Genomic DNA, 18,543 nt, shown 5'->3' with positions numbered 1-18,543 from the left:
TGCGTAAGCGCCACACCCCACTGTTGTCGCCATATTTAATTGGTCCGCCACCCCTGCCCGGACCGCGTGTTGCTCTTTCTTTCTTCATCGCTTTAAAACCTTTCTTTATCGCTCCAATTCCCTTCGAATTCTCTTCTTTCCTCCCGCGAACCCCCATAAGCTGACTCTTCCACTTCGCCGTGGTTAGTCTCGCTTGGCAACACTGCCGCCACCGCCACCTCAAGAGGACCGGACAAACTCGCAACTATGTATTTAGGTACCCCAGGACAAACTACGAAACGCCCTGATAGTAAACATGAATTTTTCAATTTAATCGATTTCAATCGTTATTTGTAGCAAGTATGTTTTATAATCGTTAATGTTAGTTTTTATGCGTATGTGCCTAACTTTTTCTTATTATCTTTATTCATAGTTCTTGGCGTGATGTGATGTACTTTTGGGTATGCTTGAATTTGTATTAATTAAAATTGTCCAGTCTCTCGAAATTGTTTATAAAAAGGGCTCTATAGCATTCTAGTTTCGCTCCTGAACCAACCCGGCCAACCGCTCTTTTCACTTGCACGGAACTGGCAACGTTGCAGCAGACCGGCGTAACAACGAACCCCTTTTCACGGATTACTTTTTTCTACTCTCTGACTGATCGACTCCATTTGGAAAACTACCTGCCACAAGTTGCGCCGCCCATGGGTGCACTCTCCCCGAATCACTAGATGGACCCTGTTCTTTCCTTTTGTCTTTGCGCTCACCCATGTATCGCTTTCTTTGACGCTGTTGCTCCCCTTTTGTCCTTCTTCCTCCTTTGGAATATCGTTCGGAGATTGTTAAGTTTATATGCGGGATTATACCTTTCCTGTGGGGTACCGTTTCGCTTGGGAGCTATCAATAGCCGTAAGGAGGTGGCCAAGTCCCCTTGTTCCGAGGCGCAAACGAATAATCGAAAGAATAAAAACTGAAAATTTCAAGTAACCTTAATTATTCACAAAATAAAAAGGATTATTTAATACATTTAATCTTTTGTATCGCATTTTTCTATTCCTTACGTATTCAAAAAAATGGAAAATAACGATCCTTTCAGGTCAGTTAATCCTTGTAGAATACAATACATTATAATCCTTCCGTAGGTTTTGTCGTGCTCGCCCATGCAGGAAAAAGACAGATACCTTAAAAGTGAATAAAAATTTATTTACTCCTGATGTTATAATATTCCCCATAACGTTCGTGACAAATTCATATCGTTGTCCATAGTGTGCGCATTATCCATCGAAAAACCTTGTATACAATAGTTGGAAAAAATCACTAATAAACGCGTCACTTATGACCGCTTGTTCTCGAATACAATAAATGCGCCAAATGCATACAATACGTATAATCACTTTGAAATGATTCTTAACAAAATATAGTTAAGCGTTGTAAAATGTAGAAAATGGGCGTACCTTAAAAGACTGACGTTAGTTTCTTAAAATGGAAACACATAAGAAGAAATAAATAATATGATAATACCACATAATCGTTATTTACATATTTTAAGAAAAATATTCCGTACATTCAAGTGCCGCGTTTTTTTTACGACTGAAGTTAGCGATCATCCGTCAAGCAATCGAATGACAATCGAACGATAATATCGAACGCGCGAGATTAATTCCCGGGAAAATTTCAATTTCAATAAATACACGAAACGCAAAAACTACATTGTACTTTTTTTCGTTTTAATAAAATTTAAATAAGAAATACTGAAAATACGTGGAAAATGATCTTAAAATTAAAATTCACTTAAGAAACTATTCGTCACTTTTATAAATACTGATTATTGAAGTAAGAATTTAAAAGGAACGATTTAAAATGGATTGCTGTTCGCAAGAAACAATGAAATTCGCATTAGGAAAACATCTTTCTTTTTTCACAATAATTATTCGATTATTTAAAATAAAAATACTGGCGTGTACGTGAGTATATTACAATTTTATAATTTGTAATATAGAAGCTGTATCTTAGTGCTTTTTCACACATAAAACTGCACCTTAATGATCTTTCAGTTAAACATAATTAATGTTTAATTCCTTTACGATGTTTCCTTAATTGATTATTAAAATAATCTTAAGTTAAGCGCAATAGTTTGCGTTGATTTCTTTTTTATTTCGCACATAAAATTCCACATTTAAATTCGCAGAAGCAACATAGAATAATTGGTTAAAAATCAATAGACAGATTTTTAATTTCTTTTAGCCATTGCGCTTAAGTCCAGTCGACTGGTGTATATACTATCAGGCAGTACCGAAATTATCTTATTATTTTTCTTATTTATAGAGGGAACAAAAATATTTCTTTCGACCGCTGGAGAAATATCTGAAAAGATTAGAAACTCAACCTTTCTTAATAGTAAATATTGAGCTTGTGCCAGTAAGCGTTGTATTAGCGCGCCTCTATATAGGCAAATTTCGATAATTTTTCTACGCAACGACGTCTTAAAATTTTATTTTATTTTCTTGCGAAAACGTGTAAAAGCATTTACTGATTTACTCTCGTCGACTAATTTGCTGAACACCATTGAATTGCTACTACAATGTTTACATGATGTTTAATAAGAAATTCTATTCTTCATTTTAGTCGCATTACAATGATTGAAACAATATACTGATTAATTGTATTTTTTTAAAACGCAGCAATCCAATGTATAGGCAAAGAAAATCGAGAGTCGGCGCAAAAATAATGATTCATTCAGAAAGCAAGTCAAAGTCAGACTTTTACATTAAAATGGAAAGAATCGTTAATTATTGTTTTGCAACAACGAATGTCGTTCGTATTGGGAATGTGCAAAATCTAATTGCCTAGTCTTCTTATTTAGCATAAAAAATCATCTGGTGATCCGAACCGACAGAGTTCTACGATTGTATACTAAAGTGTTACATGCTGTTTTCTCGATCAAACGTGCACGAAAGCGAAATTAGATTTCGTTTCACCGTCAAAAATTATCTGGTGTTTGGTGCGAGAATGAGTTTCCTCGATTTAGCCACGTCGTGAGCCAATTGTGTTACAATAAAATAAAGATCGACATAATTTAGGCCAAAGCGAATAACTGTGTACGCGATTCAACCCTTAACGTTCCAACGTTAAATTAATTTGTATACTAGTCGCATATAAAATTGTAAATTAATATCATAAAACGCAGGATTCTTCATTTCACTAAACTTCGTATATAATCATTATTTATAAATAAAATTTTACATTTAAAATTCATTTAAAATTAAGCAATCAACGCTAAACACACATTTACAAATGTTTAAGTATTACTAGATATTGCTTCTTCACAATCTTATTTGCTATCCTCTAATGAACAATACAACTCTTTTAAACTATACATTATATGCAAACTTCTAAGTACTTATTGAAGAGAACCTTTTTTTAATATAAAACAAAAAGGTTGCTTGAGCGTAGCTTAAAATTCACATTAAGAAGAGAATTACCTACTTAATCCTTCGCGACATATAATTATCTATTTTCAGCGCAATACGTTTTAATATATTTCTTTTTTTTTTAATTTAAAAAGCAATTGAAATGAACTTTACTATTCATTATAAAACAAGCAACTCATTAACACTGTATCCTTGGAGTGTTTCATTGAATCAGTAATAGTGGAAATTTATTATCTTGTTCTATCAGTGCTTAGTTTTTTCATTTTTGATCCGCAGATAACGTATTAATTGCACTGGTCAAAGGCAAATAGAAACGCATCCTTTCTTATCAACCAGCTGTTCCCTTTTTATCTCAAAAGTAAATACACTTCCTGGCTATTTGGAATTCTCAACGAGCACGTTTAAGGGATGGATCGTTAAGGGTTCGAGTAAGCTCTGAAAAAAAAAAATGAGAAAAAAAAAGAACGAAATCGAGAACAAAGCAATGATGATTGGATCTGCGCAACTACTTACGTTGGAAGTAATTATCACGTCCCTAGGAAGTCACTATTAAGGAACGAGCTATCCGGGCTATTAAGTTTTACAAGTACTCCCGATTATCTTGTTCGGTTTCACTTTCGCATTCAATAATCTGCAATTAGTAAATTTATTTAAAGAATACCGCCTCACTCTCGCTAGCACAGCTTTAGAACGGAGTTACAAATTTCTCTTCTCTTTTTAAATAATAAATAATTGTTTAGCGGAAGTTCTTTGTTTTACTTGGACCATTTAAAAGTTACGCAAAGAAGAATACTATGAAATTTCTTGAGGCGTGGCATTTTTTTTTTCTCTTCGTTCGTTAAGTTTCTTTCACGTAGAACGCTAACCGGATCAACTTGCTACTATATAATTTCGTTAACGAGACTCTAATGTACGCGTGTCTGAACAGACACACTCAGTACTCTCTTCTACACTTCTTCCTCGTCTTCATTTTTACTTCATAATTGAAAAAGACAAATCTACCTCGTCGATTTAACCGACGACGAGTATCTATTCAATATACAATTCCTTAAATGGAATTACATTTGGTTTAAATTACAAAAAATACACATAATGCGTAATACGTATAAAAACGTGTCGTTTATGCGTCACATTGTTAATAATTAATCTAGCATTTGTCGATTGCAAGCAGACTTCGATAGGTAATTATTTCGTTGATTAAAATTAATTCATTCAGACTGGTAATGCATTCGAAATTCAATATGAAATAATATTGGAACGCTACCGATCATCTATTGTAAATAAAATTATTTTAAGAGATACTTTAAAAGACGTTATTCTATATGTAAAAATTGTTAAAAAGCAGCTTTACAAATTGCTCGAAGTCTGATTACAACGAAAGATCGAGTAGATTATTAATGACCACCAGATTACACCTAGTTTAATCGCTAATATGCTGTTAATACATCACGAGCTATAGTGATATTACACGAAACCTAAAACATAATTAGTTTATCCCTATGTGTTTGTCGATTTATAATATTCTATGTGCGTACTTCGTCGTTCTTTCTACAGCGAAAGCGTGATCACGAAAGTAAAACGGTCCCATCTTGTCTGACAATGGAATACTTGTGTGTATGTGTTTGTGTGTATGTTTTTTTTTTCTTTTTTTAACGACACTTAGCTGCCTAATTTTCTGGTATACGTGGAATTCTATACCTCTGGTGAATTCTGCGCAGTCGCATTGATATGATCCTGTAAACAAATTCGGAGATCCCGATCGTCCAACTCGCTTTCAGTTTCAACACTAAAGCTTCTCACATTTTGACCACCGTGTCCACCTGTCCAATGTTGTTTCCAGCTTTCTAATCTCATGACCTGTGACACAAATAGAAAATACAGTAATAGCCGGTGGATTTCATAAATAACAATTTCTACAAAACGCTTCATAATTTTGTACGTTGTCAGGTAAAGAAGATATGTGCTTGAGAATTTTCTAAGTTAGTTCAATACGGAATAGTCCAACTACTTCCTAACCTGAGGAGAAACTCTACGTAGTAGCTTATTTGAACTGTTTGTTAATCTATTCACTGTAAGGAAAGTATTAGGAGATGAGAGAACAGTTTTACAATTACGCAGGCAAATACTACTGCAGGATTGTAAGATTTCTTAACGAAACTTTGATCCTTCTTCTTTAAAGCGGTGAACCAGATGATGATGCGCAGATGAAAAATCATCCTGAATATTGTACTCAGCAACATGCACGTTGGTTGCTATTTAACTGTGCTTGATCAATCTTGAAAAATTTTTCTTACAGGACACTGATTAAACCTTCAATCATATTATAAATGAAACAAGCGAACAAAGCAAAAACAATGCATGCGAGCAGTGATTATAATGCACACAATTAGTAAGATCATAAAGCACGCTGAATATAGTGATGGGATACAACTAGAACTACATAAATTATTATTCTTCAGAAGGATAATGAATTTGATGAATGATTCTACCTGTAACAATTTACACTGAGTGCAACTGCGATTATGTACAATTATATTTACAAATTATACAATTTAAACTGATTTAAGAGAGACATTAAGAGACATTTAATTTCCCTTCTTCAACTTGAACTTAACTAAATTATTTTTCAAGTACATCTATTGATAGACACAAGATTGTAGAGAAGAAATACAATTCTTTGATACAGTCCACATTGATGTCATGCTACGTAAATGAAATGGAAAAAATAATGCTTACGGATGGGTAAAGACTTACTCGAGCCAGCGCCAAGGCTCAGTCTCCGGGCTGGTGATTGGCGTAGGGAACTAAGGAGACAGAGATAACACAGCAATAGAGGGTTAGTTTTACAAGACAATTAGTTTCATTGTGTTAGTGTTTGGTACCTTTACACAATAAGAATTCCATTAGTAATTATAATCAAGTACAAATAGTACTGCGTCATCATATCATTCAATATAACTGATTTTGCTTGAACAGCATCTGCTTCAATGAAATACATTACAATGCATTTCTGTTGAACACCTTGTAGATAAGGCAAACGAATGATATCTTTGAAGGTATATTTTGTCAATTAAAATTTTTCGTTTCATAATAAATCATTACTCCGTGCTGTGCTAACTCCCAATATCTAATATAATGATCTCAAAGCACAATTAGTATAATAAATAGCAAGCTTGATTTATCATGAGACATTGAAAATTTGATAATACTGTAAGATGAATTTTTATTCAAGATGCGAATTCAATATTTCATTACAAATTTTCAATGTGCCATCCTCAAAGCTTTGATATGTAAATAATCTTTCACATAATTTGTCATTTTTATAAATTACAATGAACACATAAAATTAGAAACAATTAGGAATGTACTTTTGATGATGAAACGCGATGAATTCTTAACGTGTACAGGTACCTCTGTAGGAATATGTTACTTGTTCATGTGATAAGTGAGACCACCATGTTTTGCTTTCCGTCGCAATAATTAATTATTAATGACAAACAATAAAAGTATGAAATGTATTAGTTATGAAAATCTTATAAAATGAAGAAGCTATAATTATGCCCAATTATTTCTTAATAAACTCTTTTTATCCGAATTTTATTAACAAAAAGAGTATCGTTCATTAGCGTGACAATTAGCGTTACATTGCAGTAAGAGGTGCAATTTGTGCATAGTTTTGTGAGTCACAATAGTACAAAAGCAAAAATCACATCTTTTGCTTATTTTACATATTACCACCACAGATGCAATTTTGTACACTCAACAGACAGAACAATAACAGCTTGTATTATATATACATCCTTTTTTTTGTACTTAGCTTGTTGAAATAATTCAGAGTAATTGGTAAGAAAATGTATTAGTAACACATTAAAAACGTAATCCTCTGTGATATGTGACTTAATGGTGCAGTATAAGAGAGCAACCACAGTGTTGAATTCCTAAAACATGATCTTTAAGATGAATTAGTGAGCACTTCATAAAAAACAGTGTTATAAAAAAATATTAAGTGCATTATGACAAATGTGTAAGTACGTTTAGAAAAAAAATACATGATGGATTATAACTATTCACAAATAAATTAAATTATTCCTCTTTATATGATAATGAAAAACCTATGTATGTATCAATGGCAATAGTAATTGTATAGAATTTATGCGGTTCTGTGTCTTCAATTTAAACGAATATGCAGGAATTGCAATAACAAATCAAGATCCTATAATGAACTTTCAACTGGAATTACTTCTATCTCCAAATATACGAAAATTTCAATAGTTACGTAAATCTACAAGCCTCGAAATTTACTAACTTGCAATCAAATAGCGAATTGAGTAACAACTGGAATTTAAACTACTGTAAAATGGTCATTTTACAATGCTACATTTTTACGATCTACCGTAATTACTTCTACCTTCTTAAATATTAAACAAATGTATGAATTTCAACTTTAACTGAAGTAATTCAATGTAAGTCACTGACGATTGTAAACGTCTATAAAAGTAATTATACTTGTGCATAATTGAAAGCATTCTTAATTATTCCATTTACTAAAGTGATACCTTAATTTTCTCAAATTTACACAAAAGAAACATTTCTTTCTATACAGTTCGTTTGACAGAACGTTTAGAATAATTTCACGTTTGATTAGCTTAGCGTTAAACCTTACAGAAGTAATATAACTGTCCTAAGTATATTAATTTTCACATGCAAGAAGTGAAAAATCAAAGATAAATTTGAATCTGTTTTCTATTTATAAATGAAAAAATAAAAATTCATTTAAATTTAATAACATTTCTTCCAATCACCCCTTACTGCAATTTTCAAAGCAATGCTTTCATTAATGCAGCATAAATATAATATACAACTTCCACATACCTCAGCTTTTAATTCAGCAACTTTATCCTGCAGTTCCCTAACTCTCTCACTGTCATCTAAATTATTCCTAAGCTCACCTTCCGCGTGCATCTCTTCGTTCTGCAATAAACAATAACAATTAGAATTTACATACAATACTAGTTTTACTCCATTATGTAAGAACGAAAGATAGTACTTTTAATTCAAGAAGAGATATTTTCTGGGTGAGTTCAGCCACTTGCTGCGCGTGCTCTGCATCACGTATCCTAGCCATCATAGCTTCGTCCTTCATCTTCGACTCGAGATCAGAATACTTGTGCTGTTGCTCCCTTAATTTGGCAGTAAGTTCCTTTTCCCTAGCTAAGGCAGACTCCAATTCTTCTTTAATCAATTTCCCCCCTTCGTCCTGTCGACGGAGCTGATTCGTGGCGACCTGCACTTGAGTTTCAAGCTCCATAACTTTCAGTCTAAGCTCCTTCACCTCCGTCAAAGCTTCCATCTCTCGAATCCGGGTCGTCATTAAGTCCTCTTCAAACTTCTGAACCTCGTGACCCCTGTTCTCCCAAAACAATAGCTTCTTCGGCGTGGAATCGCTCGCTGGTTGATTCTGAGCGGAACGGTGCTCTTGCAGATGCCTTTGCCAGGCAGAACTTAACTCCACTACTCGTTGCCGAAGATCCTAATAAATTTCTTACATTATCGTCAATTTATTAACTATAATCAAATAATAATGAGGAACGTTAAATAAGGATTTTAAGATAGAAACAATGAACAGAGGTGTGAAGAAGAATTACCTTCAAGGAAAGATTAGCCTCGGCTTCTCTAAGTTTCACAGCAATCAATTCTTCTTGCAAATGAGCAACAGAATTATCCGGTGTCGATTCTCTTAATGTCTTTTTATCTTGCTCCAATTCTTGTATTCTCGCTCTGAGCTCCCTTATCGTGGCATCGTTCTCCGCCTCGTGCAAACGTACCCTTACTAATTCCTCTTGCAAACACTGAATCATTTCCTCTTTCTGCGACAACGCTTCCTGCTTCGATAAAATCTCTTCTAAGGACGACTGCTTCGACGTCACGTTTTCCTCTAACAGAAGCGACAACGATCTCAGCTCCTCGTGAGCCTGCTCGAGCTGATGACTCGTCTCAAGATGCGTATGCCGAAGAGCCGCTAATTCCCTTTGTACAACAAAGGCAGTTTCCTCCTCCTCGGCGCGCGACACTTGACCCCTGACCAATCTGTCCGCCAGTTCCGCGGATTCAGCTTCAAGAAGTTCAGTTCTTTGCCTAAGTAACCTATTCTCTGCCCTGAGCCTACGAAGCTCGACCATTTCCTCTTGCTCTTTCATTTTCAACACGGTATAATCTTTCTCCAACTTCTTCATTCTCTTCGGATTTATTTTCATACCATAAGCAAGATTCATGAGGCCATCGGGGTCTTTTTCGGCTCTTCCAGGTAGTTGTTTCTGGAAGAACTACAGGCGGAAAGAACTGGTGAATATTAATGAATAGGAAACACAGTGTGTCTTCTAGAAACATAGACATTAAATTACACAGGTTTTTCATGTTTATTATCCGATAAGGTTCCTGTTTTTTGAATTGAAAAATACATAAAGCTGATAAAAATTACCTTCAACATGCCCTCCATGTCCAAGCTTAACAAATCTTCCTTGCCTAAATGCAACATGGCCAGCGCAACTTTGAAAATAATTTCCATGCCTTCGGACAGAAAGACGTCAAAAATGCGACAGGCCAACGGTAGACTGAGGGCCGTTGTAAAAAGCGTAAGAAACCAAGACGATGCGTACATTGACGTGTGAAAACCTTGAGCCGTGAAATGAGCGTGTAACTCGGGATGCGTGTCAGCAACTAAATGTTCTAGCTGATACATGCACACCCCTAATTCAGCCATACTCGGCTTGAACATGTCTCGCAAACGATACTCTTGCATAAGCGCTACCAGTACAGCGAAAGCTTCTTCCTCTGGCATTTGCTGCAACAACAAATTTATACCTATTTAAGTCTGATCAAATGAAACACCGATGACCTACATCCAGTCTTCAAAGTATATTCATTTTTATTCTTTCAGTTTCTCTATCAATCTCTCTCTCTCTCTTTCTCCTCAAACATTAAAGTGTACCTGCATAAGGAGTAATCCTACAATAAATCCCGAACCTTGACAGTATCCCACTTCACGATCGTGAAGGCTATACGCTTTCATAACGTTAAACAAACTCTCCTGACCAAGTCCGTCTTTCTCCTTAAAGAAATCATGCTCAGGATACGTTCTGGCTATATCCCTCCTGATTATCCTTTCGCAGGCGGACGTGGCTTTGATATACTCAGCGAACTGCTTTTTCACAGGAGAGTCGTGAGCACCGCTTAATAGTTGCCAAACAATACCTCTGCAACGATGAAATGATCAATGCTTATAAAATGAAATTCTTCAATTTTTCCAACAACGTTTCCAATTAATATAATTCTCATTCTGAAAAATTGTTTCGTTACCTGAAATGATGAGGTATTCCTTGACGCACTAATTCTTTGACAAATTCTTTCCTCTTCTTCCAATGATAATCCCAATCAGCGACGATATGACCCCATAGGGTCCACGTATTCTCCTCGCCATCGGCTGAGTTGTGGCGTCGGGGTGCAGCATCACCGTTTCCACCGCTGCCCCCCGACGCCACCGACACCTGAGATGTGTCAGAACCTTTCCTACTGTGATTGCTATGAAGCGAGTTCAACGACTTTGCATCCGATTCGATAAGCCTGTTATCAATCATATCAGTCTACTGAGACACATACTTCTATGTTACAATTATTTTCAGTGATATCAGCGTATGAGATACATTAGAATGAATAAGTACATTACTGTTCTTCTCGAATATTAATAATTTCACTTGACTCTGTGATACAAAAATCCAAGCAAATGCCAACTGAATATAGATTACAGCTTGCTCAAAATAATTGAAGTATCTTACATCTAAAGCCTTATACAAGAGTATAGTTTTTATTTTATAAACACAAATCTTCCTCGATTACTTTGAGCTTTGAATTACACGAACCATAAGTGAAAACATGGACATATCTAAAGCATGATCGACTAGCCGCATGCAGGGACGATGAGTAAACGGTTCTCAACAGCGATAATTCACCTATTGGCTTCCTCCAGCTTAGCTAATAGAGCCAGCTCGTCGGTGGGTATTTCCTGCGACGAGTTTATCCTCTCTTCCTCGGATTGAATCGGCGGAGAGCTCGGTAGTGTCTTGCTAGCCTGCCTGTTGCTCTGACCGGTCTGATGTACCGTGGTGCATAAACACAACACGCTCATCACCTGCGGTCCATAACGTGATAATCCTAATTGACCGGCTGCCTGCTGCTTCTCTTGACCCCTGCAATTTCAATCATTCGTTACTTATCAATTACTTCCATACCGATGAGTAATGCTTTAACCCTTTACACACGGATTTTTCTAAGAACCGCTAGATCATCAATTCTGATTTATTTATTAAATTTTCCCCCTTTTTGGAGCCCATTTCAGATAATCAGAGCGACGAATTCTTAATTGCAGATTTCGAATGTTGCAATCGAAAATTTGCTTTCCTATTTTATTTATTTTTTTTTTTAAGTTTCCGGATAGAAAAAAGCGGACGATACCGAATATTTTTTCACCCCCTTTTTGAAGCCCATTTCAGATAATCAGGACGGCGAATTTTTAATTGCAAATTTCAAATGTTGCAATCGAAAATTTGCTTTTCTATTTTATTTTTTTTTCAAATTTTCAGGTAAAAGAAAGCGAACGATACCGAGTACTTTTTCACCCCCTTTTTGGAGCTCATTTCAGATAATCAGGACGGCGAATTTTTAATTGCAAATTTCAAATGTTGCAATCGAAAATTTGCTTTTCTATTTTCATTTTTTTTCAAGTTTCCGTATACAAGAAAGCGAACGATACCGAGTATTTTCTATTTCATTATTTAATTAGTGTTTTTTTCTAATGCGGTAAGGGAGATCGACGATAAGGTATACACTCCTCTCACCTCTTCAACAATCATAATTAATACGAGAAACGAAAAATTTCACTAACGAACCGAGTTTGACGAGTCGATGCGTTAACCTGCCGTTCGTTCAGCAAAGTATCAATGTAATTAATGGATTCTAGAGGGAACGAGTGATCATTGAATCGCCAATTAAATGGATTCGAAAGACCAGGACGAATCCTCGTTACAGGAATATATTTCTCCCTTTTTCTTCTTTTTTAACCCTTTCGCAATGGACTGAAAAGAAGATGTAATTCTTCTTTTTTGAAAGTAATTTTAACGTATTCAGACTACCTTTTCAATGTTTTATTTCGTGTCCATCGCGCCGCCGCTGGTGCCAGCAAACCACGAAGAACCATCGAGAAACCCTTTCCTTTTTCTGTCGCGAACGATCGAGAACGAAGTTCGATTTTTATTTTTTATTTTTTTTCTAAACACCTAGTCACGGTAATCACTTTCGATTTTTCCGCGAAACACTCGTCACGGAGCGCAATTTTTCAACGATCATTCGCAGAACAGTTCTAGGCTCGATGCTCAGGCGGAAATACTTTCTTCGAACATGGGATTCGCTGGGTTTTTTCATCTTTTCATTTCTCTGCTTGAAACAGATTCGAGATTAATTTTATTCTTCAGGATTTTCCACGAACAACCGTTCCATCGTGTTCGTGTTGGAAACGCGTAGAAATAATGGAAGATGAAGAAGAAAGGCGAGCAATTAGCGCGTGCGAATGGATTAGCAAACGAACGCAACGTGCCGGGGAAAATACACAAGCGATCGGATAGAATAATTTACGGTTCTCGGTAGCCTGAATTAGCGCGGAATTTAAGGTATGTACGAACGTCTATACACGAAAGTGGGAACGATAACGCGCTCGATAAATACCTGTAAAATTGAATTGATACCATTGTTTTATTCGTATAGGGATTTTCCGCCTGCAAATTTTAGGAAGGAAATAATTATTCTATATATATTTCTATATATATAGAAAAATTTAAATAATTTTTTTTAAAACATATGTTGGTTTTTAATAGAATTATGAAATGTACAGTATGCGTCATAGTGTCCTTTCGTCTAGTGAAAAAGCACCGACTTTGGAATCCAAGTTTAACTGCAGCAAATATCATAAATCCAATTATTTAATAAAAGCGTTAAAATAATTAACATAATCATGTGATAGAAGCTTTAGAATATTTATTTGCTACGGTTAAACTTGACGGTCAAAGTCAGTGCTTTTTCACTAGACGAAAGGACACTATGATTGATATTGTATACAAATACCAATTCCTTCCCCCCCCCCCCACTCCTTAGTTCCAAAAGTCCATATGTGGAGGCGAAATAGGTATATACCCAACATCCGGCAATCTAGTGTTAAAAACGCGTGATCACCGATCCATGATTCCCACCCACGGTGTTCCTTTATTTCGTATTCACCTGCAACGTGTACAAATTACGGGTCTGCCCGAAATTTTCGTACAATGTATATTAGATTCTCGAAAAGCATAAATTATGGAACTAGACGCACCGGATGCGTCCTGTATTTATGTAACCAACGACGCACCGTATGCGTCTCGGTTAATTTTGAAAATTATTTAGAAAATTTCATACTGTTTTAAAATCACTAGGAAACACGATGTCACTGGCAAGAAAAATGTCTCACCACTTGAAATTTGTTCTGTGATAAGAGAACTGGTATTGGACACGAAGTGCCTGTTTATAGATAGCGTTCATAATTATTCAGAAGATAGTGTATTCCACTTGAGTCGTTCCAAGTTATTTTAGCTACTTCAACCTAGCTACTTTTTAGATCGATGTAGTTTATACTTGAAAGTTGAACGGTTCTTTCAGACTCTCATTTCCAATTTTCACTCGATTTTTACCATATTATTTTATATCAAAAATTCTCGAATGATTGCATTCAATTCTCCACGCTTTCGTTTCACTTTCCATCCACGTAAACATATTAAATTGCAAAATATTTTTTTTTCGTCGACTGGAAAGTTTGACGAATACCGTGGGTCATTGGTGACCCATGCGAGGGATCGAAGTACAACCGTTCGTGAAATCTATGGAAAATTATTTCAAGTACACCCTGTACATTGGAATGATGCGATTGTTATAAATATCGATGGTAGATCGCTTCAGAAGTACTCGGGAATGTTTCCGGCCCCTCGATGACTCGAACTTGCTGAACAACTTACATATTGAGAAATAATTTTAAATAGAATCTCTGGGTACTACATTTCTCTAGATTTATGGCCCCATTCCGTGCAGCACTCGAGCGATTTCCCAAAAGAGCTCGGGAAGATGCATCTTCTCATACCCCTGTTCACCTAATTCTCTATTTCAATCTTCTTACCAAATAAAATTCAGAATCTAGTAATTTTTCTGTATATTAAATATAATATTATTCACCTAGTTCTCTAATTCAATCTTCTTACCGAATAAAATTCAGAATCTAGTAATTTTTCTGTATATTAAATATAATATTATTCACCTAGTTCTCTAATTCAATCTTCTTACCGAATAAAATTCAGAATCTAGTAATTTTTCTATATATTAAATATAATTTATATATTATTAAATATAAATAAATCCCGTTTAGAAATGAATAAACAAATAATTTAATTTTACAAAAAAAAATACTGATCGAATTGAATAACCTCCTCCTTTATCGAAGTCGGTTAAAAATACTAGATCATTCGTTTTGTTATAAACACCTTACCAACCGGAAATCAATTGATACACCTGACGACGACAATTACTATTCAATGATAAAGCGACAGAATTATATTTCATCTATGATCCCGGTACGCGAACGGTACACAAAGGTTAAGGAACTTGTTCGGAACGGTTCTGAAATTGAAGTTTCTTACAGAATGAAATGAAAAGATGAAATTAAGTCGAAGCACAAGGTAGGAGACAGGTGTGGAGGACCGGAACAATTCACTGATACAATTAGATATCACGGATATACCGATCGATCGCGAACAGTCTCGTCCGGCAAGGGCCACCGGTTAATTGGCCAATCGATGTTGATTTTATCGTTCCCTTTTTCGATTAACTGGCACAGTAGGATCGCCAAACGCGTACTGGAAAGTACGGAATGGTTTGAGGGTCGATGGAGCCCGCGCAGGCTAGGATGCTCCACATGCGCACCGACCTCTCTCTTTCGTAACGAGTAAATAAAGAAAAAAGAAGAAGAAACAGCGACTTGATTCGATGCAGAAGAAGCGATGAAATTTTTACAGAGAATTATTTGAAATCATTGATTCGGTATGATTTATTTATTTATTGGTATGTACGGGCATGACCCTTTTTATGAATGGATATACAGGGTGTCCTGTGACTGGTGGTACAAGCGAGTAGGGGGTGAAAAATTGAATCGAAAATTTAGAATAAAATATTTTCACATGACGCTTTATTTTCGAAAAAAATAAGTTTGAAAATTTGTCGAGTACGCGTGCACTTGGACCAACTTCAGCTCGACGGATTTCATTGTAGATCACCTCCATTCTTGTTCGTAAATGTTGTCAATGGATCGATGGACAGATTTCCAGAATTCGTCTAATTTATGACTCGGAACAGTAAGATAGTAAAATCCGGCGAACTGAAGCTAAATCAAGTACACGCGTACTTGATAAATTTTCAAATTTATTTTTTTCGAAAATAAAGCGTCATATGAAAAAATTTTATTCTACATTTTCTCCCCCTACTTGCTTGTACCGCCAGTTACGGGACACCCTGTATAATGCAGTCAATTGTTCAATTAAAATTGTTAACACGTTGATGCAGATTAATGCAAAGCAGAATAATACAGTAGAAAAAAAAATTCAAGAAAAAATATATTAAAAAAAATAATAATGCAAAATAAAACGAGTACAAGAATTATATAGTCACCTTATCAAATATACTGATAAAGGTGAACAAATTAATAATAAACAGTATATTCGTTTGACAATTGTCTCGAATCGTATGGGAACGAGATGAACGAATGAAGATTATTCATTGTAAATCCTTGCGTGTATGTACAATTTTATCTATATCGAATAAAAAAGTTCTAGGGGTAAATAAAGCACTTCTATGAAGGCAAACAGAAAAATTTCGATTGCTGGTTAAATAATAAATATTTGTTTATTCGCAAAGAGTATGTAAAGAGATCCCCCCACTTGTTACGTTTCATTACACGATTGAAACGCTAATTAATTTAAGAAGAAAAACATGTCTTTCATTTATGACATACTCTTCACTATAAATAACACCGAATTCGTCCCTTTTAGACGCGCCTACGTAACATGTTACTCTGGGTACATTTATGTAATTCCAAAATACAATTCTACTTTTTTTCATAATTACACATAAATATATAATAAAATTGTGAATTTTTTTTTTAAACTTATCCCTTTATCATGCGTGACATTTTGATGATTAATTTTTTTTAAATCAAATAAAAATAAATTAGTATTGATTACCGCCGGTCGGTAATTGGTCGGTAATACAGTGCATTTAAAAAATTTTGAATAATTTTCAAAAACTCCATCGAGTAATAGAAAAATAACTAGATAGAATGAAATGTTATACGGTCATCATTTCTATGCTGAATTAACGTGTGAAAGAACGTGTACTGTTTTAATAATTATATCGCGAAAATTAGACACCTTTCACTGGTGTACATTGTATTGAAAGAAAATTTGTTACGTTGCTTTCTGGACTCTTCGTCGACCTGTGCGCATACGCGTATTGCTTACACCAATATGCTTTTTTAATTATTCCATAAGAATGAATGACGGATCGCTTTACCGTTACAGTTGCACAACACGCGACTACGTATATCGCGCGTATACGTGGAAAGCAATCGTCCAAATGCATGTGGAAACAAAGCGATCGAGGGAAACGAAAAAAGAATCTAATGGGCTGCACATTCCTCTGTCATGGAACGCGATGATTCAAAAATGCTTTCTAGTATTTTAGCAACAGCATTTTCAGTGAAATGCATTGTCCATGCAGCTGCACTTTCATGAGAAAAATTTCCTTTCAGTCTGGCATGGAGATTTTAATGTTGCTACTTTGAACTAGTTTGCGGCTACATTGAATTAAATCTGCAAAAGAGGCAGCAAGGTATTAAATAATTCCTTGCACCTTTTAATCTTTTCTAGCTAACTGTACATTTGTTTCATCAAACGGTCTGAAATATAATTTCTACTTAATTTTTGAGTTTGAAATAAGAAAGCACGTTACAAAATGGTATTATCTGGTTATTTTAACGCAAACCATCCGAACATGGTCCCTTAATGCCTGATATTGATAATTAAATTGTATGATTGATACGATAGACTATTTATCTGACACGCAACATGGTATAATCATAACAAATATGTATTTGTCGATCATACTGCAAATAGGAGGTTCATGATGCTACAAATTCTAAAAAATTACATATACTATAATATGAAAGAAGGGTCATAAGTTGTTTCATCTTTTATCTATTTATCAATAAAAGTATTTTTCATTTCAAGCATAAGTAATGTTATTTTATTTTATAGTTTTAAATTATAAAAGATTTTACGAAAGATGAAGAGATTCTAAACAGAATGCCATCTATAGAAATTGGAATTCATAACAGAAGAAATAAATATTTTCAATGTGACATCATTAATTCTTATTTCGCACACAATTTACTAATATCACGCCTCTTTTCACGTGAACAAAACGTAAATCGTTAACGAGATGTTGAGATTCGATTGAAAAGAACGAGAAATGAAAGATCAGTAACAGGTGCCTAACAATATGACGACGAAAAAAGGAAAACTGTCAGAGTGGCTACTTGTCCATATTAACAAACTGTCAGGCGAAACGATTCACCGACAACCATCTGTTTCTGAAATCTACTAAAAGTACTGTGTACCACGTACCTTTGATTAGATTAATATTCCATATGTTGCTTGCGAAATGAATCACGCACTAAGTCAAAAAATTCAGTTTCGTACGAGCAAAATCGGTTATAACACTGCTCCGAGGGCAACGAGGCACATACGCGGCTGTCACCACTTAAAATTGTCATCACGATAGATTTGAGCACGCGCACTGCTGCCAACATTCCCACTACTATACAGCAGTATTCAAGAAATTTTTTTCTCTTCTTATATATTGAAATTATATTTTGTTTTATTTTGAACCTTAGATAGTTGAACAAATTTGCAACAAAAACCATTAACTAATGTTAATTCTAAAAATATAATCACTG

At 35.0% G+C, this 18,543-nt stretch overlaps 1 protein-coding gene across 9 annotated transcripts; it reads right to left on the bottom strand.

Moving 5' to 3' along the window:
* Positions 1-195: 195 nt before the first annotated feature.
* LOC114879369 (ecotropic viral integration site 5 ortholog) lies at positions 196-18,378 on the bottom strand. 9 transcript variants are annotated; one of them, XR_003789896.2, is made up of 12 exons: positions 12,596-12,987; positions 11,417-11,653; positions 10,767-11,030; positions 10,399-10,663; positions 9,889-10,251; positions 9,056-9,733; positions 8,458-8,940; positions 8,283-8,381; positions 5,109-5,267; positions 1,041-1,160; positions 663-949; positions 196-283 (listed from the first exon to the last, which is right to left on the bottom strand). XR_003789896.2 is itself a non-coding variant. In XM_029194226.2 (12 exons), exons 2-11 carry the CDS (start codon positions 12,658-12,660, stop codon positions 1,077-1,079), a joined length of 2,697 nt encoding a protein of 898 aa, XP_029050059.2. In that variant the 5' UTR covers positions 12,661-12,896; positions 15,277-15,378; the 3' UTR covers positions 858-949; positions 1,041-1,076. The 9 variants fall into 9 exon arrangements, 6 of the variants coding, with proteins under 6 accessions (XP_029050059.2, XP_029050061.2, XP_029050062.2 ...); XM_029194226.2 differs by lacking the exon at positions 196-283 and adding an exon at positions 15,277-15,378 and having other exon boundaries at positions 858-949; positions 12,596-12,896; XM_029194228.2 differs by lacking the exons at positions 196-283; positions 12,596-12,987 and adding an exon at positions 18,212-18,378 and having other exon boundaries at positions 858-949.
* Positions 18,379-18,543: the final 165 nt, after the last annotated feature.

The sequence above is a fragment of the Osmia bicornis genome, chromosome 12, assembly GCF_907164935.1.
Source record: "Osmia bicornis bicornis chromosome 12, iOsmBic2.1, whole genome shotgun sequence".
NCBI classification, from domain to species: domain Eukaryota; kingdom Metazoa; phylum Arthropoda; class Insecta; order Hymenoptera; family Megachilidae; genus Osmia; species Osmia bicornis.
The sequence above is the reverse complement of the archived record's forward strand: the minus strand, read 5'-3'. Positions and strand labels throughout refer to the sequence as shown.